Source organism: Teleopsis dalmanni, chromosome 2, assembly GCF_002237135.1.
Source record: "Teleopsis dalmanni isolate 2A chromosome 2, ASM223713v2, whole genome shotgun sequence".
NCBI lineage: Eukaryota > Metazoa > Arthropoda > Insecta > Diptera > Diopsidae > Teleopsis > Teleopsis dalmanni.
This window is the reverse complement of record NC_051847.1, coordinates 31439150-31465188: the sequence shown is the minus strand read 5'-3', so window position 1 is coordinate 31465188 and position 26039 is coordinate 31439150. Positions and strand designations below refer to the sequence as shown.

The 26039-nt window shown below is 30.4% G+C and overlaps 4 protein-coding genes and 1 long non-coding RNA gene across 5 annotated transcripts; 2 read left to right on the top strand and 3 right to left on the bottom strand.

Annotated features, from left to right (window-relative positions):
• Positions 1 to 340: 340 nt before the first annotated feature.
• LOC119674259 (myosin-G heavy chain-like) lies at positions 341 to 6202 on the bottom strand. Its single transcript, XM_038085391.1, has 3 exons — positions 5738 to 6202; positions 456 to 3130; positions 341 to 344 (listed from the first exon to the last, which is right to left on the bottom strand). Exons 2-3 carry the CDS (start codon positions 2408 to 2410, stop codon positions 341 to 343), a joined length of 1959 nt encoding a protein of 652 aa, XP_037941319.1. The 5' UTR covers positions 2411 to 3130; positions 5738 to 6202.
• Positions 6203 to 6727: 525 nt separating this feature from the next.
• On the bottom strand, positions 6728 to 13686 carry LOC119678791. Its single transcript, XR_005252356.1, has 2 exons — positions 13245 to 13686; positions 6728 to 7061 (listed from the first exon to the last, which is right to left on the bottom strand). It is a non-coding gene; the product is annotated as an uncharacterized LOC119678791 (long non-coding RNA).
• LOC119678790 lies at positions 10091 to 18524 on the top strand. The gene is made up of 3 exons (XM_038090846.1): positions 10091 to 10196; positions 16579 to 16703; positions 16769 to 18524. The coding sequence occupies exons 2-3, from the start codon at positions 16695 to 16697 to the stop codon at positions 18410 to 18412; spliced, it is 1653 nt and encodes a 550-aa protein (XP_037946774.1). The 5' UTR covers positions 10091 to 10196; positions 16579 to 16694; the 3' UTR covers positions 18413 to 18524.
• A 1013-nt stretch (positions 18525 to 19537) lies between these two features.
• LOC119686139 lies at positions 19538 to 21765 on the top strand. Its single transcript, XM_038100619.1, has 2 exons — positions 19538 to 19671; positions 20053 to 21765. The coding sequence occupies exons 1-2, from the start codon at positions 19663 to 19665 to the stop codon at positions 21673 to 21675; spliced, it is 1632 nt and encodes a 543-aa protein (XP_037956547.1). The 5' UTR covers positions 19538 to 19662; the 3' UTR covers positions 21676 to 21765.
• A 1432-nt stretch (positions 21766 to 23197) lies between these two features.
• Positions 23198 to 24544, bottom strand: LOC119674258. The gene has a single exon (XM_038085389.1). The coding sequence runs from the start codon at positions 24542 to 24544 to the stop codon at positions 23198 to 23200; it is 1347 nt and encodes a 448-aa protein (XP_037941317.1).
• Positions 24545 to 26039: the final 1495 nt, after the last annotated feature.

The window sequence follows — 26039 nt, the reverse complement described above, 5'->3', positions numbered from 1 at the left end:
CATATTGATGGAATATGGTTGTGAAGTTTTGATACATCCACCGTATAGCCCGGATCTTGCAATATTTGCATACCGTTTGTTGTGGTCTCTGCAAAACTCTTTTAATGGTAAAAAAATTTTCGACCAAAGAGCTGCTAAACATCTATTAGCCAAGCATCGCCGATAAACCACAGAAGTTCTAGGTCAATGGAATTGTAAAACCATTCGAAAAACGATAATAGGTCATAAATAACTACGGCCAATATAAACTTGTTTAAAATTAATTTTTAAATAAGAAAATTTCTATTCAAAAATTTACCAAAAAACGCCGAATACTTTTTATGTGACCCAATACATCTATTTAGCTTAAATCAATAAATTAAAAATTTAATTTTATATATAAATAATCATTTATCATTTATAATAATCATTTAAAAATAACCATTTAAAATTAAAAAAAAAAAAAACAAACTTACCTGTCTGAAGATTCTGAAGAATCATAACGATCGGTGCAACGTTTCTTCTTGCTGATAATATCACTCTCGTTTGCATGATGTGAGCCAGCTGTTGCTGCAGTCCTTTTATTACTATTAGCAATTGCTGTATGATGATTATGATGATGTAATTGCTGCAACAAATGTTGCTGATGATGATGATAATGACGTTGAGATCTTAATACTTTGTTATTTTCCATTCTGTGTATATTGACAATATTATTAGTAGTATTGTTGCTTGTCATAGTGCTAGTTTTATCATTGATGTCGCTGTGACTGTTTGCAACAACATTAGCTTGTGGTATACCAAAAATATGCGTATTTTGTTGTTGTTGTTGTTGTTGTAAGAATGCAACAGAATTGACAGTGGGTGCTTGAAATTTCCCTGCGATATTTATTGCAGATGTTGGTTTTGATGCTATAAGAGCCGTTGCAGTTGTTGTTGCCGATGTGGCACGTTTCATACCATGCACTATGCCAATGCTTGTACCATTGCTGCTGATGTTGCCAATTGCAGTTATTGTTGTTGTTGGTGGTGGCAATGCTGGTGTTGAGAATTGTTGATTCAAATTTGAAGTTTTATTTTGCAATGCGTTGATTGTCGTTGCTGCTGCTGCTACTGGTGCTGCAGTATTGACTGTGTTTACTGTCGTTTTAATGTGTTGATTTGTGTTGCTGACAGCAGCAATTGATGCTATATTATTGCTAGCAATTTCCACACTCTCATTACTATTGCCAACAACTTGATTAGCACAATGATTAGCAGTGTTATGCGTATCTAAGAAATTGACGTTGGTTGTTGTTGTTGACGCTGTCAGTGTTGGTATCGGTATTGGCTTCAACTTGTTGCTGTTGCTGCACACTATATCAGTTGCTGTTGCTGTTGCTGTTGTATTTACAATATTTTGTATAGTGTTAGTTGTTGGTATTGTTGCATTGCTTTGTGACATTAATTGGATTGCTGTGGTTGACATTTCTTGATTATTTGCGTTTGATAAAAAAGTTTGTTGCTTGTCTGTCTGCATAACTGAGATATTAGGATTTGCTACGACTTCAGGCAGTATTGTTGCTATTGCTATTTCTGTTGCAGTTGCTGTTATTGCTGTTGCTGCTGCTGTTTTCACTAGAGTATCTGTTTTCGACAATAAAGTTGTCAAGTTTGTCACTTGTTCGCCTTTACGTATTAAATTTAAAGTATTATTGCTTACTTTACTGCCGTTATTATCGCTGTTATTGATGTTGTTGTTGTTGCTTGTATTGCTTGCATTGTGCGCACTTATGCTGGTTGCAGACACAACATCCTTTATATTTCCTTTTTTCGAATTTTCAATTTTTGTTAAGACTTTATCAGTATTTTTCACTTTAGGCTCCTTCATAAAGGAGCATTTTTCACTACAGACTTTTGTCGATTTTTCATTTGTTCTTGATTTGTTATTGTCAGTCACTTCCTTTGCAGCTGTCAATATTGCCAAGTCTGTTTCAGACTGTTGTTGTTGCTGTTGCAACTTTGTATCTGTTTCATTGTTGTTGCAATTTTTATCCTCTTTGGTTAAGTGCCGATTGGTACTCGAACTGTTGTCAGCAGTGTCGTTGGTTGGTATGTGCAAAGCTTGAGAAATAGAACAACTTATTTCCGTTTTAATGTTGCTACCACCGGTACTGTTGTTGCTGCCACCGGTACCGTTGTTGTTGTTGCTATTCGGTTGAATACTGTTGTTACCAGTTTTACTATTTATTAAATTGTGATTAACACTATTTTTTAATTGATCGAATAAAGACAGTTCAGCAAATGCTGTAACAGTACAAGTTGTTGCATTTACATTGCTAAGTGGCACCTCAGATGTTGCCGCAATTACTTCACTATTCGTTGTTGTTATATCCGTTGTTACTGTTGTTGTTGTTGTTGCTGCTGCTGTTTTATTTATATCATCAGACATTTTAACGTTATTATTTTATTAATTTTTTTTTTCGGGATTTTTTTTTTATTAGACTTTAAGGATGTTAAGAGGCTCTTGTACTGATTTCAACTTTTTTTTTGTGCTTTCCTACTTCGCAAAGACTCAGCACTAAGAGATACACTCAGTTACACTTCACTACTTCGCAGATCTTATAGAGACAGAGACACTTTTCTTTGCATTTTCGTTGCAGTCATCAACGCATGACGAAGCACTTGTAAATATGTTGCACGAACACAAAATGGCGTAGTACCGTTAGAAAAGTTTGCATTGTAAATGTAAATTTTTTTTCCCACTTAAACGTTTTATGTTTGTTGTTTTTGCATGAAAATGAAAAATGTGGCAAGTCTTCAGTCCGACGATCAAATACATTTTCAACACATATTCTGTTTTTTTTCCAACAAAATTAAGGGGCGTGTAAACGTTCTGGTTAGGATTTCCTTGGTAATAAATTTTTTGCATATGCTTATTTTTTTTTAACTTTAACTCTTAATTTTCCTTTTTTTTATAGAAACATACAAATTTCTATTTAACCTGTTTTACTAAACATTCTATCACTTTCACACACATAGTTTAAGCACATTTAATAAATTTTTATTTAGTAAAATTTTAGTGTAATATTAGTGTAGAACCTGCGTCATTATCCGTTTTTGTATTCTTATTAAATATTTAATAAAAATCTATTCAAATAACCACTAAAACCTAAAAAAAAGAAAACAAATAATATTTTTATTACCTTTTAATATTTTACCATCTGCAATAAAAGGATGAAAAGAAAAACATATGTTAGATGCTCTATTTCGAAGAATGATTGTTAGTAGAAAGTGTTTGGAATATACTTAAAAACAGTGTTTATGTGTTATTAAACGGAAGAGTTCCTTACTTTTTGACACTAAGTTGGCGTAGTAAATATAACAGGCGTCTAAAACCCCCGTAATCTATTCTAAGTGCATTAGGATGTAATTAGGATATTAAGTCAAGAACATACTTAATTATCTTATGATATATTTTAAGCTACATACGCCGCAGCAGATAATTTTATTATCTAATTGTAATTAGTGTTGATTTAAGCGCACATGTTGCAACATAAATTTTACTGTCTAATTGATATTAGTGTTTATTTAGTGTTTAAATAAACCAGGACAAAATCTATATAAAGCACAGAAGTGAACTACATAATACAATAGTACACGTTTACTCATTGTTTATAAAACCATTTCATACATAATAACTATTTGGCGCAGTTTTGCGTGGGGGATCCGGATCATAATAGATCCCCTTACGTCCCACTTCGCGCATCGTCACTATGACACTGAAGGTGGTCTACGCAAGATCAAAAAACGAAATTTCTTTCTTTTTTTTTTAAATTCTGTTTTCGTTAACGTCATAAGTCTACTACTAACAACAATTTCGCACAAGAAATTGACTTGATTTTGTCTCGATATTGCTATTATTTGCAACGGTTAAGCTAGAAATTACATAGTTGCATTTGCATGGGGTGAATCTTGCCTCTCAGCGTTGTTCGTATGCTGATCACTTCGGTTATTCGGGCTGTCCTTTAGGTCTACCACCAAATTTAATCACAATTTTAAGGTATACGTATTTATTTTAATTTACTTATTAATCTTTAAATAAACGGATCAGTAATACAATAATTAATTAAATTGATCATATATACATTACACACATACATTACTGGAATTGAATTTATTAGAAGAATGAAACTATAAATGACAGTTTAAAGAAAAAAGGAAAATAATCAAGTCAATAGATAGCAACAACGCGAAACAGAAACAATTGTCGTTTCTTTCTAATTTATTTAACTATACATTATATATACATATGTATAGGAGTATCTGTACTAATTATAACAATAATGATAATAAGTTAAGTCATGTTACCTTTTATATTCGAATTTTAGAATAATGAATCAGTCTGGTAATCGTCACATGTTATCAAGTAATATATGATAGTTCAACGATGAAGGTTGCCTTATATATAAATGTGGTCTTGAAAAATATCAATAACTCCATTATCAAGACTATTATAGACAATTACAAACTTATACATTATCAGTTAATAATTTATATGAGATAGTATCAAGGGTATATAAAATTTTATATAGAATACAATCTAATAAAACAGTTAAAGAAAATAATTATTATTAAAAATAATTATTATTAAAAACAAGTAACAAGTAATTCAGTTTAGAAGAAAATTCTTGGAAAATAATGCATGATAAATGGAAAACTCTTTAGTATTGGTACTATGTATATCAATTAGAAAAATTGAAAAATTCAGAAATTGAGAAATTGAGTAGTTAAAGAATTGAGATAATTGGTATTATCCACAATATTCAATATTTATTAAAACGCGTCCATTTGAGTACCACCCAAATTGACAATTAACAGAAAAAACCAACAACATTCAATGAATTGAGGGCAACATTGCTTTTATCTGCTCAAATGTCAAACGATAATATGTCCAATACTATATCTAATCTAATAATACTAATCTAATCTAATTTACTAACACTAATCTCTAAAAATCTACTCAGTGTATCTAAGACTATATATATTTTTAGTTCTTAATTTTTACGATTTTTGGGATAGGATATAAATCATTAAAGATAAATTAAACTATATTTATAAAGTGAGTATCAAAAAAAACTAGAACAGAATACCTAAGATTATGTTTGAAGATGTGTAGAGGCGCTATCTTAAAATTTACCTGTTGTTATACTAAATATATTATATGTAATGTATATATTATACTATGTAAATAAATACATATTATATATACACATATATTATATTTAACACTATATTTAACACTATATAGATTATATATATCTACTATAATTGAATCTCTTGATCTGAAGCAATACCTAGTGGTGGTTCCAGGTCGTGTACTTCATCCTGGAAAGGGGAGTTTTTTAGCATGTCAGCGATTAGCGCGAACCGTGCACTACCCACAGAAAGACGTTTTCTGCGGGTGTGTGTAGACATTTTTTGTTCCCCAGCCTCGAAATAAAAAAAAAAAAAAAACTATAATTGAATCTCAACAACAGCTAATGAGGGGAACTAAAGAAATCACATTAAAAAGAATTAATGGTTTCTGTCATAACAGTATATAACCGGAACACCCTCATGATTTCGCTTCTTATGTCTACGATGTTAAAGATTTCTAAAATTCTTTCTTATAAGAGGTGAGAATTATTTTTATATATCACATAAAACACTGCTTTTTTGTATACCATATAATACAACTTTAAAACTTTTATAGTTAAATAAATATGAAATCACTTACGATTTATAAAACCTTTATAAAACGGATAATATATATATATCTGCTCGGGTATGCTTAAATATATACATAAAGCAGATGTACCTTCTCGGTTAGTAATTACGACGATATACCTATTATGTTGAGTAGTACGAATTTATGTATGTTTTAAAACCGGTTTTCTGGCACGTTTTCAGTTAGAATTTTTTTTCTACACTAAAGTTGAGACCAATTGGAATTTCGGAACTTAAGTTTTACGGCTGTAACCCGAGCGAGCATTCTTTTATGTGAAAACAAAAAAAGAAAAGAAAGAGAAAGAAAAACAAAGCTTATAACGCGACGTTTGATATAAAGAACGATTTTCACACATGAATTTATAAATGATATTTAATTTATAATTTTTTTTTTGTGTTTATTTTTTTATTATTCTTTCTTTTTATTGCTTCACTGTTGTTGCTTGGCGGAAAGGGCGTATTAAATTTCTTTACAAAGCACAAATTTATATTTATTTTTGTAGTTTTATTTTACTTTAAATAAAGTTATTGAAACTTATATTACAATATCATTATAAACAAAATTTTTTTTTGTGTAATTTTTTTTGTATAATTTTTTTAAGCAAATTTTGTTTAATTAGCTAATATTTAACACTTTATTAACCACACGCGCATATACATTACACATATGTAAGTATGTATGTAGTACCATAAATAATTATATATTAATGAAATTTATTAAAAGAAGCTTCATTTGCTTTTTTTTATTACACCTTTTCTGCTGCTGTTTCTGCTTCCACTACTTGTGCTGCTGCTGCTGCTGTTACTTCTACTACTTCTGCTGCTGCTGCTGCTGCTGCTGCTTCTGCTTTTACTTCTGCTACTTATTATTGATAAATGTCGTGGGCCATTTGAAAGCTCTCACGTTATGCTGTGCCTATTAAAATAACATTGTTATTTATTATGATCAACATTATTATTACTATTCTTGTTGTTGTTGTTGCTGTTGTTATTATAACTATTCTTGTTGTTGCTATTAGTTGTTAGTGCTATTAATGCTTTAACTGATGTTGTTATTGTTTTTGTTGTTCTCACTTATATTGTTGCTTTTGTTTTTGTTTTTTTTTTCTTGTGTATATTTGAAGTTTTTAACTCTCCAGACAAGCTTAAGTATGTAGCGGATTCTTGTTGGCTGTCAAGTGCGCGGCACTTCTTTCTTATTAGCACTTAAAATAATTTTTTCAGTAGCTTTTTTTTCACTTTTGATATTTTGCTATTATTATTTAATACACTTTTTATTGCATTTTGATTTGTTTAAAAATGATGTTATGCATTTCTAATTACCGCACTTGAAACTTAATGTTAAATTAAGTAATACACAAAAAACAATTGTAATAAAATTATTCAATAACATTGAAGTGTGATAATTATAAGATAATTATTGGTTAGTTGCAATTGAATACAATCACATACATGCATACACACACAGACACCATATAAATAAAAGCTTACGTTTTATTTTATTTTTTTTTTTTAATATTTAAAATAAAAATTTTGTTGTTTATTTTTATATAATATACAATATACATGTATATATGTATATAGATTCAAATAAGAATACATATAATTTTCTCATTTAAAGAAGAACAAAACATAATCAAAAATATTTAAAAAAAAAATACATGCACCGTCGTGTATTATTCCGTCTTGAACGCGTTTAATACAACAAGCGTACGCCACTCAATGAAGAATGAAAGCCGCAGCTTTGCCATCGACTAACTGACGACTGGTTTTCTACTTGGCAATTGGCTACTTATGAATTTTTTTTTCAAGTTCTCATATAGCTTTCGTTTATAAAAAAGAAAACCGATCGTTAACGAAACGATTTTGTTTTCGTTAAAGTAACACGAAGAAAACCCGATCGTAATGCGATTTTTCGATAACATAAACAGCAACAAAAACAACAACAACAATCACAACAAACTACAACCACAATCACAACAACAACAAGTACGAAACATTGCAATTTTTCAAACATTTAAACTTTTATTAAAGTTTTTTTTTCTTCACATATTTTTAATACTTTTTTTATTTCTTATGTTCTTGTGTTGTTGTTGTTGTTATCAGTGTTGTTAATGTTGTTGGTGTTGTTGATGTTGTCTGAACTAAGCTCTCTCACTGTTAACGAGTAAAGCGAAGTATAAGAAACACGTTAAATGCAAGGCGCACAGTAATTACTATAAGCTAAGGCTTTGAAAAAAAATAGTAGTAATTTTAAGAATTCATTCAGGCAAAAGACAAAAATAAGTAAGAATTGGATCGTGTTGGTAGTTGGTAGTGAAAGAGTTTATACGTAGAAGACGGCTAAATTAGTTTTGGTTTGTTGGTATACCCCGGACAAAGAAAGAAAGAGATATAAAAGTTTTGAATATCAGCGATAAAATGATTTTGATTGTATGATTTATATTATTAGAAATCATTCATAATTATTATTAGTTTATTAATAATTAGATAATATTATTACATGTTTGATAGATTAGATCTTATATTAGAGATATTACTAAATATTGGAAAATACAAAAAGAATATCTAACAATAGAATCTAGCATCTAATAAAAATTATAAAGATATCACTATAATATATATGTAGAGTTAAATGCTATGCTTTAAGTAAATAGTTTTAAATAAGTTTTAAATAAATGTGGATGAACTGTTTATCAAACTGAACATTTAAGCAGTGTGCGACTTCAGTAAATTGAGGTAAAGTAAATTGCAAATATTTATTTATTTGTTTATTGCACTTATTTATTATTTTTGGTTAAAAGTTTTTAAATTTATTCATTTATTTATTAAACATCTTATAAAATTTTCACAATAGTAACACCTACATTACCTAATTTTTATCTAATACCGACATAATTTACTATTTCCCTCAATTCACAATTAATTTACTCGAAGTCGGACACAGTCTTAAGTTACTAGAATCTAGACAAAACAAAAATGTTGAGTAAAATGTACTTAATAAATATAAATTAAATCAATTATTTAATTATAAACAGCGCAAAAGCACTGAAAAAGGTAAAATTGTCTTCATATATTAGAATAAAATATATTATTTACAATAAGACAGTCCAAAGCACGACCTACGAGCCTCATGCGGCCCGCGGCTAATATTTGTGCGTCCCGCGATATGTTTCTAATCTAACACAATTAGGCAAATTTTTCTTTCTTGTATTTTAGTAATATCACATAATTTTATCTTTATGGTATCCCGAATAATTTAATTTTTTAAATAATTTATCACACTTTACGTTAATTTACTTAATTTACAAAAACTTTATTATTAAAAATAAAGTATTTTTTGTATGTCAACAACTAATATTAATAATGGTGATAGTGATAGAATTGTAAAAGATAAATTAATGAAGAATTAATAAATTTAAATTTATCATTATCGACGTACTTTTATTTTTCTCAGGAAAAATTATGAACACATGTATTTATTTCTGCGGCCCTCCAATATATTTATATGATCTCGACAGCTCTGATATACATGAACTAAAGCGCTGACAGTGGCAGGGAATCATATGACTTTCCATGTATCACAAAAAAAAATAATACAGTAACAACAAAAGCCTCGTGTGATAAGTGCTACCCGGAATCAGCAGCATCGAGCAAATAGTAGAAAAGTGGTTTACTGACTTTAAACACGGACTTACAAACATCATAACACCGAACTTACTAACCGCCCAAAAGAAGTATTGACACCAAAAAATATCAAAAAAGATCACAAAATCTTTTTGGAAAGACGTAATGTAAAAACTTCGCCTTAACAGATTCCGGAGACACCAGAACTTTTAGTAAAAATGCAAGAAATATGGATCTACCACTTCACTCCAGAGTCGAATCTGCAGTCAGGTGAGTGTTGGACAGAAGCAGGTAAGGTTATAAGTTCGTATCTTGGAATTCGTGTGATATTTGTTCACACACTAGCCAGACCATCAGTGGCGATTCTGATCTCTCGAACCAGTTTATTTGATCCCAATAAATTAGCTATAAAAGTCTATAATATTTTATAAAAGTCTGATAAATATATAATTTTATATAAATATTCATATCAGACTTACATAAAATGTGTAGTGGAATATTTGCTTCGTGCTTCGTGGTACTGCTTCGTGGTACGAAACTAGTATTGCTAACAACTTAATATAGTGAATAGGTTTTCATAATGGAATACCCATTTGTCGAATATAGTGGTCGAATATAATATCAGCCAATCGAAACACATTTTAAAATTTTGAAAGTATTTTAAACCAAGTTGCCTTAGATATTAAATTATATATATTAAATCTTAGAATTCAAATAAAGTTTAACAGTCATAATACAAATTTTTATTTAAGTTCAGTTTAAAAATTCCTGATCACATTTCCTTAAAAACAGACTCTACAAGAGATATTAACTGTGATTACAAACACAAGTTACTAATTGTGGTAAGCGAAAGTTTTTTTTCTTATTGCTAAAAATGTATAATTAGAGTCTATTTTTAAAACATTTAAAACTCTAAAAGAACAAAATCTGAATTATACAAATGTGGCCTGAAAGTGTGTGAACTAATTATTGCATACTGTTATTGATATTCTTACTAAGTGGAGGTAATTCACACTGCGACTTAAAGATTTATTGCGTTCACTTCATAAATTCAGATTATTTCTTCTGATCGATAAATTGTAGTATTGAAACCATTTTACAGTTTTTTTTTTCATCCCCTCTAGCTTCCTTCGTTTATGTGTCTGCACCAAGCAAACTCCTAGCGCGTGTTTTGAGCTCTAAATATCTTTCCTACAAAACCACAAAAGTTTCAGTATATTAAGTTCCCAGTTTCGTAAAGCTAAACTTTAAACTGCAGTTAAAGGATTTAACGATATGCTGGCATCTGAGAGCTGAGATCAATCGATCACATTAAAGTGTCCTGCAAGGATATCAGTCTTGTGGTAAATTTGTTGACGAATCACAACCGATTAGGAAAGATTAAATCTTCCGTTAAATCATTACCGTCGCAGTTGTGAGGAGGACACTGATAATGACTAACAATCGTTTTGTTACTGTTCAGAGCATGCGCGGAGACAATTTATTATTTTATGAACTTCCTTTTAGCAGATCTTGGCCAAGTCCAGGTCCTTTTAAAGAGCATTTTATGCTTTGTCAAATTGATTTTCAAACCTCTGATACCTTTTCTTATATGGTAAGATAATAACCAATAGGCCATTGAAATAATCTAACCTAACCTAATCTACCCTGCTCTCTCAAAGCTTCAAGTGAATTTGATTAATGTCTCTTATTCATATAGCTTTTCTTAATATATGCTATGGAATACTCTCAGCTTGTAATGTGATCTGCAGAAATCTACTAACTAAACTTAGAAGATAGATTTTAATTACAGTCAAAATCAGAACGTTCCTATTTCCATAACTAGTAAATTTAACCAGTATTAACTAGTATTATTAGATTTTTAAATTAAACTAGTGTTTACTAGTTAAATGATTATAAAAAAAAAAAAATAGTGTATGAAAACGCTTTAAACTGTGTATTGTAGTTTTCAACTCTTAAAAGTTTGCCTACAAATTAAATACGAGTATTATTCAGATTGTCAAAATTGTGGACAAAATTTTCAACTACCTAGTCTATCTCACGTACACTAAATTTTTGATGAGATCTTTGATTTCATTAACATATCCTTTCCAACACTGACACCAACACCAACACTACAACAACGAACCCATAAGTCACAAAGTTCATGACCGAATTACAAATAAATCTCACTAAGCAAAACAAAAACAAATTGTATTAAAATTAATTTTATAAGTATAAATATAGCGCATATTTAAAAAAAATTAATTTTTTGTTTAAATTTAAAATGAAAACCAACAAAAAAAATTATTCTAAAATTATTTTTTTTTCACATTTCGAAAATTCACAAAAGTCACATTAGAATGTTTGACGGCATACGGTTTTTTTTTCTTTATTGTTTTTAATTTCCTTTCTTTTATTTTATTTTGCTTTTAATTTTCTTATTTGTTTTTGTTTTGCTTGAACGTAAACTCTCATTCACTCTCCATTGCCTGCAAGTTTGATTAACACGTGCTTATTACGCCAGTCGTATTATGACAAGTGAGTATATTGTATGATGCAATTGTTTTCTTCTTCTTCTTTTTCTTCTTATTACATATTTATATACTCTGTTTTCATTTTCGTCTTCCACTTTTGTTTTTAGCTGGTTGCTGTTTTCTTTTTCTTTTGTTTTGTATTTCTTTTTTGTATCGAAGTGTATGTTGGTATATTATAGAGGGCATTGCCACACTTGTGAGCGGCTATTTTTATACACATTTATCTTGCATACTCTCTGGCGCTCTTCGTTTCTCATGATATCTCACTAGCAGCAGGCAACGGTTATGTTTGTTGCTCCCAAATCGAAAACAAGCAATTTTAAAGTTAATTTTCATTTCTACTCTCTTTAGATTTTATTTTTGCTTTTGTTTTTGTGAGTAGTGTTTTCATGCAGACATGTTATATTTTTTTATTTTTTTATTATTTCTTGTTTTTATTTATGCCGTTTGCCGTTGTCAACATAGTAAAAAGTGGAAAAAAGAGGAATTCAATAAAAACAAATGTTATACTGTTTTATTATTAGTGTTGCTGTTATTATTATTATTGTTTTTGTGTGTGCGTGTGTGCATGCGAGTGCTGTTGCTGTTGCTGTTGCTGTTGCTATTGCTCTTCGTGCTTAATTCAAAGCTGTTGCTTTGTTCTCTTACGTTTCGCGCCACACGTTCGGCTGGCACAATAACAACTGACTTAACTTCTTTAGCAAAACATTACTCAATTATGTACTCTCCTAATATGTTATGCACAGCATAATATGCCCCATGCAACCGGTGTAAATGTTCTGCTACTAACTACCTCTGACTGCACTGCACTACACAACCCCGCAAAATTTATTTGTGGTTTCTGTGCTTTGCCTTATGATACTCGAATGCTTTTACTGGCTGCTATGTTGTGTTTTTGTTGTGTTATGTTTAGCATTTTGTTGTTGCATTTTGTTGGGTTAGTTGCATTTACTGTTGCCGTTTTTTGTTGTACATTTTACTTGTGTTAGTAATTCGGGTTGTCGTTTGGCTGTTTATTTCCGTCTCTGTAGGTTATGTTACTAAAGCTTATTTACTATGTATACTGCAAGCAACTCCAACTCTAACGTCGTTGCAGTATGATTTTTACTATTAAAAAATATTTTATATAAAAATTAAAAAAATAATAAAAATTAACTAAAACTGCATAAACTTTGTTGTTCTCATGAAAAGCCAAACAAATCTTCTTATTGGAATTTATATGATTTTCTTATTAGATTTGCGTGTGTGTGTGTGTATATTCAGTGAATATGCCAATGCACGATAGAAAAAACAACAATTAATTTTTTAATTTATGTTAAATTATTTGAATAAAATTATTTTGGAAATTAATTAATTATTTAAAAATCTGTATACCAATTTTTTTGTAATTTTCTGTTATTATTGTTGTTGTTATTTTGACGTTTGAAAATATTTTACTGCAAAAATAATTATGCGAACAGGTTAGACACTCGCGTTCTTATCGAACCGTCGTCTATATACATATGTACATATATAAACCGTAGGCATTATCAGTTAGTTGCCGGTTAATTTCATTGGTTTTTGTGCATTTTATCTTTAACAACATTTAATCTTTGAAATTTATTAAATATTCTGTATAAGGAAAAAAAATAAATTATGTTGGGGCGACGACAAAAACCGCTCCACTCTCTGCGAAATGAGACGACGCACTGACCTGCGAGCTGTTGCAGCACTTGACTCTCTGTTTTCCGTTGAGGTAGCTTTTCAGCTGTGTGCACATTTCGCGTGGTAAGAAAAAGGCGGAAAGCAATGCATGCAAAAAGGCAGTAGAATTGAATACAGAACAAAAAACAAAAAAATTACAACAAAAACAACAATAATGGAAAATAAATGCTTGTTGATAACCAAATAAAAATTTTCGTATGGATAATATGGATGAGAAATTCGTTGTTATCGAAGACTTTGCCAAATGCACAGTTAATGGGAATGATAATGCAGTGCTGTTTTGAATAAATAAACAAATCTACTAACTGAGCTAAATAGACCGGTAGTTAGGAATATACTTCGGGGAGGATTACTGATTGGTAACATTAAAATGTTTAAAGAAACTTCAAGTGCGTCCTCCATATTAAGATATAAACTCGATTAATTTCTCTTAATTGACAACAATATTGAAGGTGCCGCAGTGCATTTAGTTGATCAGCGCCATAAAGAGTTCTTATTTAAACAAAAAAGAAATCTATTTACTGTAACTATGTGACTAGACCGGTAGCTAGAAATTTGTTTCCAGATATGCTCCCAGGTTAAAAACTGAAATTTTTTTAAAGTATTTGTTTGATTTTTTATCGATAAAAAATCGATCACTTTATGTTAATCGACAAAGCTATTATCCAAAAATTTGGATCGCAGAAGACGTAATGGTAAAAAACTTAAAAATTTTTAAAAGTACTTCGTTGGAGATAAACAATTTGATGACTGAAAAATTTTTCAAAATAATTTCCTAGATTATTTATCGATAAAAAAATCGATCACTTTATGTTGATCGCCTGCGATATCGAATTAAAAATAGTACACATAGTTGAATAGTACACATAGTTGATCAACGCTACATAGAATTCATATTTAATCTAGAACGTAAACTATTTACTAGACTAAAGTATATGATCAAGCCAGTAGTCAGAACTTTGTATCGACGCAGACGCGTCGATCACTTTATGTTGATCGCCTGCGATATCGAATTAAAAATAGTACACGTAGTTGAATAGTACACATAGTTGATCAACGCTACATAGAATTCATATTTAATCTAGAACGTAAACTATTTACTAGACTAAAGTATGTGATCAAGCCAGTAGCCAGAAATTTGTATCGAGGCAGACGTGTTGATGGATAATTTGAAAATTTTCAAAGTTACTTTGATGGAGATTTAAAATTTGAGAACTTAAAAAATTTTTAAAGTATTTGTTTGATTTTTTAACGATTAAAAGTAAACCACTTCCTGTTAATCAATTGTGGTATTAGATCAATATTTTAAGTAGCGCACTTAGTTTATATTTATTATATATACAATATAATAAGGAAGAATACATTTAAATACATTTTTGTGTCATAAAATGATTTCTTAATATTAGCTATTTTAATTGATATAATAATAAAAATCGTGAAAAATAATTTTATTTTTGGAAAATGTGTTCCATTATTACACTTTTATAGTTCTAAAACCTCAGTAGGTGCAAGAATCTCCCGCATCATTGAAAAATGGATTTTTATCATGGATGTATTGTCAGGAGATAAGTTCCATTACATCACTTTCATATTACTAAAACCTAAGTAGATACAAGAATCTTCCACCACATCACAGACAATGGCTTTTTATCAGCGATAATCGCGTCTACGGAGGAGTAATCAAGTCTGGGAAGCACTAAAAAATACTAAAAATAAATATATACTAAAAAAAGACGTACGCACAGTCGACGTGCCTGGAGAGACATACTAAATCAAGCCAAAAACCAATAACGGGTTGTTACAGCTATTTAAGAAATGTATTATCGGAAAATAAATTTTATTACTGTAGTTTAATTATTTCAAAACATTAGTTGATACTTCAATCTTCCAGACTATAGGTTATATATGATGTATTTGAGTACTTATACGTAATATATTGGTTTAATTCAAAGCGATCTGCAGTACCTTAAACATCTCCTATGGTTACGTGTCTATGTATGACTTTCAATTTTTCTCTTTATTATCTCTTAATAGCACTAACTCAATTTAATTCTAATTTTTAAACTAAAATCTTATTTTATTTGTTAATATTTTTTATTAAACATTTGAATTTTTATAATATTAAAATTAATTTAATTTAAATCTGGAGACAACAATTTTTCAATTGAATGGCAAAAACATTTCAAATAGCAAAAACATAGAATTTCACAATAAAACATAGATTTATTTCCGACTGAATCTGCTATAAACATATTTGAACCTATTACTGTTACTTATTGCCGGTAGAGGTCCTATTACACAAAATTTGGTGCAGAAACAGGCTAAGAGCGCAGGCGATGTTATACAAATATTGTTGCTATTTTTATCGGTAGGTGGCGCAGCAACTCACTAAATGTGAAATTTATATAAAGCTACCGATATATATATATTTTCAGAATTTTTAATGTAAATTAAATTTGTATTTATTAAAAAATTTCAGTCAAATTATAAGATTTACTTATTAATAATTTTAATGGTTAAATAGAAAAATAGAAGCCAGCAGGGCCATCCTAAATGCGTAGGGTTAACCATTTTGTGGTTTCAAATGTAAAAAAAAATAAAGAAAACTTAATCTTAAGATTTTAATCAAAGTAGTATTTCAATATATTGTTTGATTTTTGCCAATAAATAAAGAGTACAAGATTATTTAAATCTTTCCATATGACATCCTACAGTTCTTAATCCTTTCGAATTTATATTCAGTGACTTGTCGGTACAAATATATTAAATGTTTATAAGTTATGAAATGATACATCCATTGGAATATCATCTATTTGGAATTATAAATAAAAATTTTTAATTGTCCCACATATTGATAGCTTAAGTATAACTTTTAACACTGTTGAAAAGCAAAGCTGTACAGTTAAGGAATTCAATCCCAAAGCATATGGTTTGATTTTGAAAATAAGTTAGACTGAAACAGATATATAAACACAATATAGTAATATATCGTTTCTCCATATAGCATATGTCAAATGAATACCGTTTGCAATTAGCAGTAAACTAGGAAGTGCATTTAACAAAATTGGTCTCCGTCTATCTAAGAAAATTGGAGAAGTTAAAGTTCGAAACAATAACAAGATGAGTAAAGTAAGTACACATATCGCATATGTTATAGTAAGTCCCGGTCGTTATAATATGAATTTTTTTTACAGTTTCTTAAATTTGTTGTATTGCCTTACTTTACCGAAGAAATGATATTTAAAGCCTTCATGCAATATCGTGAAAGACCCATAAGTGTGCACTTGGTGGATGTGAAGGCTGAAGACGTGTTATACTTAATTGAATTTCCGAATAAAATTGAGGCCGAACGAGTTTTCAAAAAATTGAATAAGAACATAATTAAGGGTATTATTCCTGCACATTACTTCACATTTGAAAAAGATGAAAAAGAATCGGAAATAACATCTAATATTCCTACTGACATAAGAGAGAGCGAGATTGTGGAAGTCAGAAATGCGGAAATCACAAATACTACAGAAGCTGATGGCGAAAATTCACTCAAACCAATTACTGCGACTTCCATAATGCCACAAAGAATTGTGAAGAATACCACCAATTATTTAAACTATGGCACTAATGAACGCGAAAAACATGAGATCTTTGTACACGTGGGACGTTCGGTTACGCAGATCGAGTTACATGCAGTTTTCGCAAAGATGTTTCGCAGTACAATCTCGGCTCGTGTCATTTGTGATAGGTTTCGCCGTAGCAAACGTTATGGTTTTGTCGAGTTTGCCAGCGAAATCGATCAACAAGAAGCACTTAAAATAAAAGATGGACATATTCGAATTCGAGGCGGTAGTATAAATATACGCGATGCTCATCCAAAAAAATATAAGCAAGATTGGAGCACATATAAAGCTCGAAATGGCAAAGTGTTGAAAACCAACACTGTAAACATAGTACACAGAACTAATAACTTATCACCATTCGGTACCGTTTTGAGAAAGTCTCTTAAATGCGCTGATCACAGTAATCAATTAACAAATTATTTGACTACCGAAGCTGTTCATAAGAATAAAATGTTTAAACAAATAAAGAAATTCGGTGAGGAAATGGAAATATTCGATGAAGAGCCCACAACATCCTCAAAAGCATCATATGAACCCAAAGTAACTTCTGTACTCTTCTTTAAGGGATTTACGGAACGTAGTGAGGAAACACTGCAATTTACAAAATCCATTAATGTGAACATGAAATCATCATCCAATGAGCATTTAATTCAAACCTCTAAACTGAATATAGATTGGCGTACCACCAAAAGTGTAGCGAATGTAAATGAATTGTCAAATATAAGCTTTGATGAGAAAGTTAAACCCAAAAACACGAACAGTCAGTTAGTTGATCATGTCAATGATGGAAATAGTCGTAAGTTGGAAGTACAACCGATAATATGTCAATCCAATGAAGTTCACAGTGATGTTCAATTATTTACACAAAGCAATTCCGATCTTGAGAAAGTAACTACTGACAAGACTGAAAAAATTAAAATTACTGTCGATGAAACAATTCAACATTTGGCAACTGTGGACCATAATACCAAATATCAACATCATAATTCGATAGATCCACTTATAGTTAAAGAGGGTAATGAAGAAGGCATTCCAAATAACATTGATGAAACGAATAAAATAGACAAAGATCCAACTGTAGCCTCTGTTTATTGTATTCAACTACAAAATCAAAGAAAAATTAGTGATCCAGAAGGAGTCCATCATTTTGTTACTGTAGTCATGGTTGGCATAATTATAATCATCGTCTTTATTATGTTAATAGGTTTGGAAATGTTAATCTAAATTTTAAGTCATTTTTTCAAAACTAAATGATATACTTGGACCCTAAATTTACTTATTGGGTTTTTGCGATCAATTTTTTAAAATTTAATCCAAATTCAATGCATCATATGTTATCTCTTTTGTCTTAACAAAATTATATATAAAAATTTATGTGTTGTTTTTAATATTTATTATAAAAAATGCAACCAAGCAATAAAAATCTTTAAATTTGGAGTTCAAATCTTTGAAATTATTTTATTTTTTATTAAACAACTTTATTAACACAAAGGGCCAATAGCTCTAAGTGAATCTTCTGGATCACCGGCATAACCTCAAATAATTTTTATTACTTTTTAAAAGCATAACATAGTTTTATTGATACTTAATTACCCTAGTAAGGTATATTACTAAGAATATTGATAGATACCATTTATATTCGGTAGAATTGGTAAAACTCCATAGTTGTTTATCACTAGATGATGTTGGTATCTTTACCAAACATACACTTGTTTGAAAGCTGACATTTCATTGTGGCTTACGGTGAGTGTGGTGTGAGTGAACACCCGACCCTCAACTTATGACATTTATTTCTGAGCAACACTGCTTTGACTAACGACATATTAATGCGAATCATAGCATTTAATTAAAATCATTTCCAAATACTTCATAATTATACTTAATCCATATGAAGCCGCTATGTGTATCAGAGGATCTTACAATGGGCCTTTTCTTTTGTAAGCATATCACAAAAGAACGACTGCTTATATTAAAAATAACATATGAAACAATAACACTGCTGGCTTAAGTAGTCCAACCTTTTTGGAATCGCTTAACTAATAAGCAACTCAAATCGCATGGTTGCCAACACTAAAAATTCATCTATTGTGTTAACTGTCAACGAATGATTTTGTTGATAATTCGTATTTCGTGTCGTCATATAAATATTTTTTATTTATTTATTTTACTGTTAAAAAGTATAACAAGATATATTTTATTCACAATCATGTATAAAAAATATATTCTAAAGAATAATTGCAAAGAATTTTTTCTTTTGATCGAAGTAGTACATGAACTCGAGAAAATATGTCAGAATAAAAAGTTCGAATTTTTATTTGCTGTCAAATAAATAAAAAAACTTCATCCAGATATCGTCACCTAAAAAAATTGAACATCTAATTATCCTTTCGGTTACCAGAGATTTTTGGAGGAAGCCTAATAAAAACCACTGTTTCTTGTGTATTGCAAAAATTGAACTTTTATTTTATTCAAAAATGAGTAACGTGAGTACTAATATTGAATATTATTTCTAATACCGAAAATCGTATTCTGGTACTTATAAAAACAAACAAAACTCATTGTGTATAACTTCGAACAACCACAAAGCGTTCTGTATAGTATCTTATGTAAATATAAAGTGATCTTGTCAAATTTTTCAATTTTCATCCCTTCATGGTTCAATTAGATTACACTCAGACCGCATTGTGGCATTTCTTAATTACCACAACGCGTTCGGTTTGTTTCTACAACAAACATAACGCGAACTTTGCTTTGTGATCGTATTGAGTTCAACGCAATGCCTTACGATTGTTTCTTTACTTACATATTGATTGATTGATATATTGAAATTGATTTTAATAAGTGATATAAATTTCGTTCTATAGTTCCTGAAAATGACTGCTTCAACATATTTTACTGAAGAAATGGTATATAAAGCCTTCATGCAATATTACGAAAGACCATTACGTGTTCATTTGGTGGAGAAGAAGGATGATGCACTTATATATTTAGTAGAGTTCCCAAATATAAATGAAGCAAGACGGGTTTACAAAAAATTGAATAAAAGAGTTATTGAGGGAGTAATCCCCTACAGATTCTTCACGTTCGAAACAGCTATGAAAACACAATTGCTTAAACCAAGAAAACTCTATCCAGAATACAGTAATTATTCCACTTCTTCTAGAAATCACAACACTGTTGAGTTTGGAGAAGGTATAAGTATAAGTACTTCATTAATTGACATCTTAAATGAAGACTTATCCAAGCCGTCCATGAGGGCTTCCATTATACCACAAGAAAACTCAGACAGTCCAACAAGTTATTCGGTCCTAAATTTTGTTGAACATAAATCTTATCAGATATTTGTGCATCTGGGATGCTCAGTTACACAGGTCGAAGTATACTCAGTTTTTGCGAAATTATTTCCAACCTGTATTTCGGCTAGAGTAATTTGTGACAGATGCGGATGTAGTAAAAATTTTGGATTTGTTGAATTCAACAGCAAAACTGATCAACAACGTGCACTTCAAATAAGAGATGGACAAATTCGAATACGAGGTGAGAGTGTTATTGTTCGTGAAGCGTATTCGACAACATATAAGCGTAGAAATTACATTTATAATCAAAAAAATACCGGAGTTCGAAAGACTGACGAATGTCAAGTATATGAAGACCAACCACCAAGTAACTCTAATTCAAGAAACACCATCAAGAATATATCATTTCATCCGATAAACAATTCCAGTGAGAAGTTGGGAACATGTAAAGAGCAACCCACTACTTCTTTGGATATATCTTCTAATACACCTGCTGCTTCTGTTCTCTTTTTTAAGGGATTTACAAAAGGTGATGAACAAACCAATAACTTTGAATCCAAATTTGTCGCATTGAAAGCATCATCCAATGAGCATTTAAGTCAGAGCTGTGATATGATCAATGATTGTAATACCGCCGAAAACATTTTAAATATAAATAAACGGTCATTTATAAGCGTTAATGGAGAGGTTGAAACTGAAAACCCTGATAATCACCTTACGGTTAATCTACTTAGCCATGAAAATATTCATACGGAGGAAGTAATACCCATCATATACCAGTCCAAACAGTTCCCTATTGAGAACATAAGAACAAATAGTAATTCTAATCTTGAAGAGGGTGTTTTCAAAACGAATTCGGTATTGGAAACTACTTTTAATAAAAACGAATCAGAATTAAATGTGAATGTTAATGATATATTCGAAAATATTGCAACTATGAACGATAAATCCAATCTTCGACAGTGCAGCTTGGTTGATACAATAGAAGTTAACAAGGAAGCATTAATTGATGAAGAGAATAACTTAACAAATGAAGAGTTTCCAACTACAACTGCACCTAATCCTATCCAATATGGAAATCAAGTTGAGGTGAGGAATGGGATGGGACTCGTTCGTTCTGTTGCCTGGTTTCTAATGGGTGTGTTCCTACTGAGTTCAATTATTACGTCAACTTTCTGTAATAGTCCATAAACTTAAAGGCTTTTTTTCTCATATATTTTTTTAGCAAATTTAAGAAAAATTTTTGAAAAGTAAGTTAATACGATGGACATCAAATATCGACCCAAAAATATTTCATGTCCTTGGATTTAATTTAAGTTCTTAAAAGTTCTCATTAATTTGATAAAAAAATATTTGTGTTTATGTAGTTATAATTCCAAATCTCTCAAAATTAATTTTAAAGTAAATAATTCTGAAAATAAGTGAATAAATTGTTTGAAATCTGGAAGTTTTTTCATTATTTTAATTGTGAATTTAAATCAATCAATATAGGATTAATTTCTTTAAAATGTAATTATTTATAAAAGTAATGATATCGAAATATTCTATGGCATTACAACCTAAGAGATATTCAAAATTTATTGGAATGTTAGATACTCCAATATTCACAAAGATGTTTCTATTAAAACCATTACCAAGCAAATAAAGGTTTCAACATATAAACTAATCAGCAAGATGGGTGATCATCCCAACCATTCCTTAGTTCAGTTTAAAGAAACTCAAGCAAAAGAGGGATGAAAAATGGATTTTTTAAATTTATTTAGTATTTATAGAAGTTAGTTATAGTTGTAAATTTTTTAATAAGACGTATTGAAGACTACGGTTTAACTCTTTTTGTCACACGAATACAAAAAACTTGTCCAGTTTAGACTGACAATTTTGTGTTGAGTGAGGATCCTCAAAGCCGGGATAAACCATGGTTTGCTTCCACTTGCATTCTGGAAATATTGATAATAAGGGTGACTGAACCAATTTTAAACCGTATTATTACAAACGATAAAAAATTAATTAAAACCGGAAATATTCAACGCAATATTTCTAACCAAAAACCACTAATATTGAATATGACTAACCAAAAACCACTTCACAGCCTGGATTGACGGTAAATAATGTTATGTTGAGTTGTTAGTGGGATTGGAAGAGAATTTTCTATTACGAGGCGGTTTAGCCTGGTGCAAGGTTAATTCGGTGTTCTACTGCACACAACTCAGCCACTGGGATAAAGCAATCAAGGAAAAGTGAAAAAGAATGTTTAATGACTCAGAATAAATGGACGATAAATCAACATGATTGAAAAGTTGTGATGCATTCACCGTATAGTCCTTATAGGATCTTGCACCGCCTAAATGCTATTCATTTCGATTACTGTAAAACTCTAACAGAGGTTAATGGTAAGACATTAGTCGAGCAAATAACCGATGAAAATCACTTGGTCCAGTTTTTCGCCGATAAGCCATGGAAGTTCTAAACTGATGGAATTATAAAGAATAGTATCTAATGTATATTTGATTAAAATTATGTTTTAATAAGGAAAGTGCGAACACTTTTTATTTCATCAGAGTACGTACAATACATCAAAATATAATTTCATTAAATTATTGTAATATACATTATTTTATTAGAATATGGTATTATTTAAATCAAAGTAGGACATAAATGATTTTTAAATAAAATTTTCATCTTTAAGCTAGACAATTTCATTTCCTCAATTTTACTAATCCACTAATTGACGTCGTTCGCTGAATTTGTGGTAAAGAACCTCCAATATAAATGTAATTAAAGCAACTAAATATCCAATTCCCAATAAAATAGCTGGCAATTCAAAATAATCTATGCCGAGTGGTTTAACTTCATAGTATTCCGTTTTGAAGAAACTAACATTATCATACCGCACAACATTATTTTTAATTTCTCTAATAAATTTTTCATTAAAACCCAATTCAAAAGTGCGTTGCACATATCTATTAAAAGTCTGTTCGAAAATCCAGCCGTTCATTATACCAAATCCACCCCAAACAGACATTATCGATTTTGGTAGAAAATTCATACGTTTTCTCAGTAAGAATATTTGCTGATGCTTAAGAATCTCACAAGCATCCAAAAAACAGATGTAGGCATGCTTGATATTCATGGAATTACGATTACGTGTATATTCGTTATAATCTACAAGTGTCAAACGTTCTCTGAGTATGGATGGCAGACCATATATTTTAAATACCCACAAAATCGTTTCAGGTACCATAAAATCTATATTCCGCTCTTTCAGGTCTGCATATTCCTTAATATCGCGCTCATACACATTAGCATTCAAAATGCTGGAAAGTAGCGCCAAATAAAATGTAGTTATAATTCCTCCACTGATCAGTAAAATAAAGAATACAAATCGTTTAACTCTTCTGGGAAATTTTTTCATAGAAATGTCACGCGCTATGTAGCTATTAACTGCAATTAACATATAAGTACCAACCTGCCAAATACCGTATTGTAGCCTGTGAATGAGCGAGAACATTACAGTGATATAAAGTACACTACTAATCAGCAGTAACCACACATTTCGTGAAAAAGGCGCCAAAAATATTTTAAATCGTTCCAACTCTTGTCCAGCAGGTACCATCAAATAAGCATTAATCAGCCTTAAAGAATATGTAGTCTTCACCCGTTCATTTTGGGCCGTTAAGGTTGTCGAAATGTCAGCATTCTTTGTCTCTAGAGCGATTAAACAATTGTTATAACTTCGTAAGGATAAAAGTAATGTAGCATTAAAGTGTTCTATGAACAATTTTATTGAATCGACATCAATACCGCTTAGCAATACTTCCCCATTTTCCTTGTAGGCAATATAGGCACGAGGTGGGTGATGGCTAGCACACACACGTATGCCATAACCTTTAAAATTCTGCCAATTATTGTGTTCCTTCAAATAATTAACTAGTGTGTTACTTTTCACAGACAGTGTTGGAAAAGGCTGCAGTGTCAAAAGACCAGTGTGGTTAATGTGAGTTAGCAGCACATTGTAGAAACCATTACTCCAACACCATTCAAATAGTTCGTGATATTTCATTTGTCGATTTGGGCTTTCCTCCGCAGATGTAACGAACAAGATGTCAGTGTATCTCCAATGCTGTAGCGTGGATTGCAAGACTTTTCCTAATGATTCAGATAGTATGTCGTCTTCTAAAAACACAATTGACAGCACACATGATCCAAACTTGTGGTGCCATTCGGTAGTGATGTTCTTGGTAATCAACAGTTTTGGGTAAACTGTTTCTGTCAATATATCCGTGTGAATGAAATCTTCCTGATAATTGTAAAAAATGTTTGTTTGTGCCTGGATGCCAACACTTAGTTCGTTTATTAATGCACTTAAATTTTGATATCTCAACCCAACTGTAAAGCAAACTACAGTAACTAAGTTTAATAGAAGCAAATAGTTTTTCATGTTGACTGGCCAAATTGTTGTTGAGTAATGGACTCAAATGAGGAATCGAAATCCATTGTATGATAGAAATATGATAATTATGTATCCATTATTAAGCGATAAAACTATAATCATTGTTTAAGTGCACCAACTATCTTTTATTTAAGATATTTTCACACGCAACCATTTTAGAAGTGTTTCAACGCAAATAAATATATTTAAATACTTTACATTGCAGAGGAATTGAGTAAATATATAATCCAGTTTTTTAATAAAAACTAAACCCTGTTCGAGGGATCCAAGTTAAATCTGAACATGCTTTATTAAGAAAAAAAATAATTTTTTTAATTGGGTCTTGTAATGAACCGTTATGTGAAGAAAGTCAAGAAATTTTTACCACCGAAAGTACTATCAATCTATTATACTCCTACTAATAGTGTGGAATAGTTCTAAACCTACTTTTTAGGTGTTAAATACGAAGACGGTAACGATAATAAATATATCATGTGTCCAATTATGCGCTCTGTTGACTTACTTTTCTTATAGCAGACTTATATATTATTATGGATAATTATTATGTATAACTATTATGGATATAGTTTTCCTCTTGGGTGCAACGTTTAATACCTCTGCTGTTTTTTGGATCACAGCACTCGGTTGGGGTTCCGGATAAATTAATTATCTGCCCGACGAGGCATCTGATCCGACGAGATTAAGCACTGATCAGGTGCCGCAAGTAAAATCCACCCAGTACCATTTATACTTCAAACAATATTGGTTAGTGTCTATTGAATTTCACTACCCTAAAGCAAAGAGTTTCCTAAACTCATAGATCAAATAAGTCTATTCCAGTAAATAAGTTATTAAATTTATCTGTCTTAATGGAAAACTTATTGTTCTATCCTAGAACTTCATTACTATTCATTACTGTACTATGATATCAATAAAATTGCTAGTACACAACCTCTTCATAATGTCCAATTGTGATAATTTGAATGAAGGCAGAGTTGGCTTTATGAAATATGATACAAAACAAATTAAAATAATGAGAAATAATTCCCCACATTTACTTAATTATAAGTAATTAACTTAATTATTTTAAAAACACCAGAGAATTATTTTATAAGTATAAGAGAAA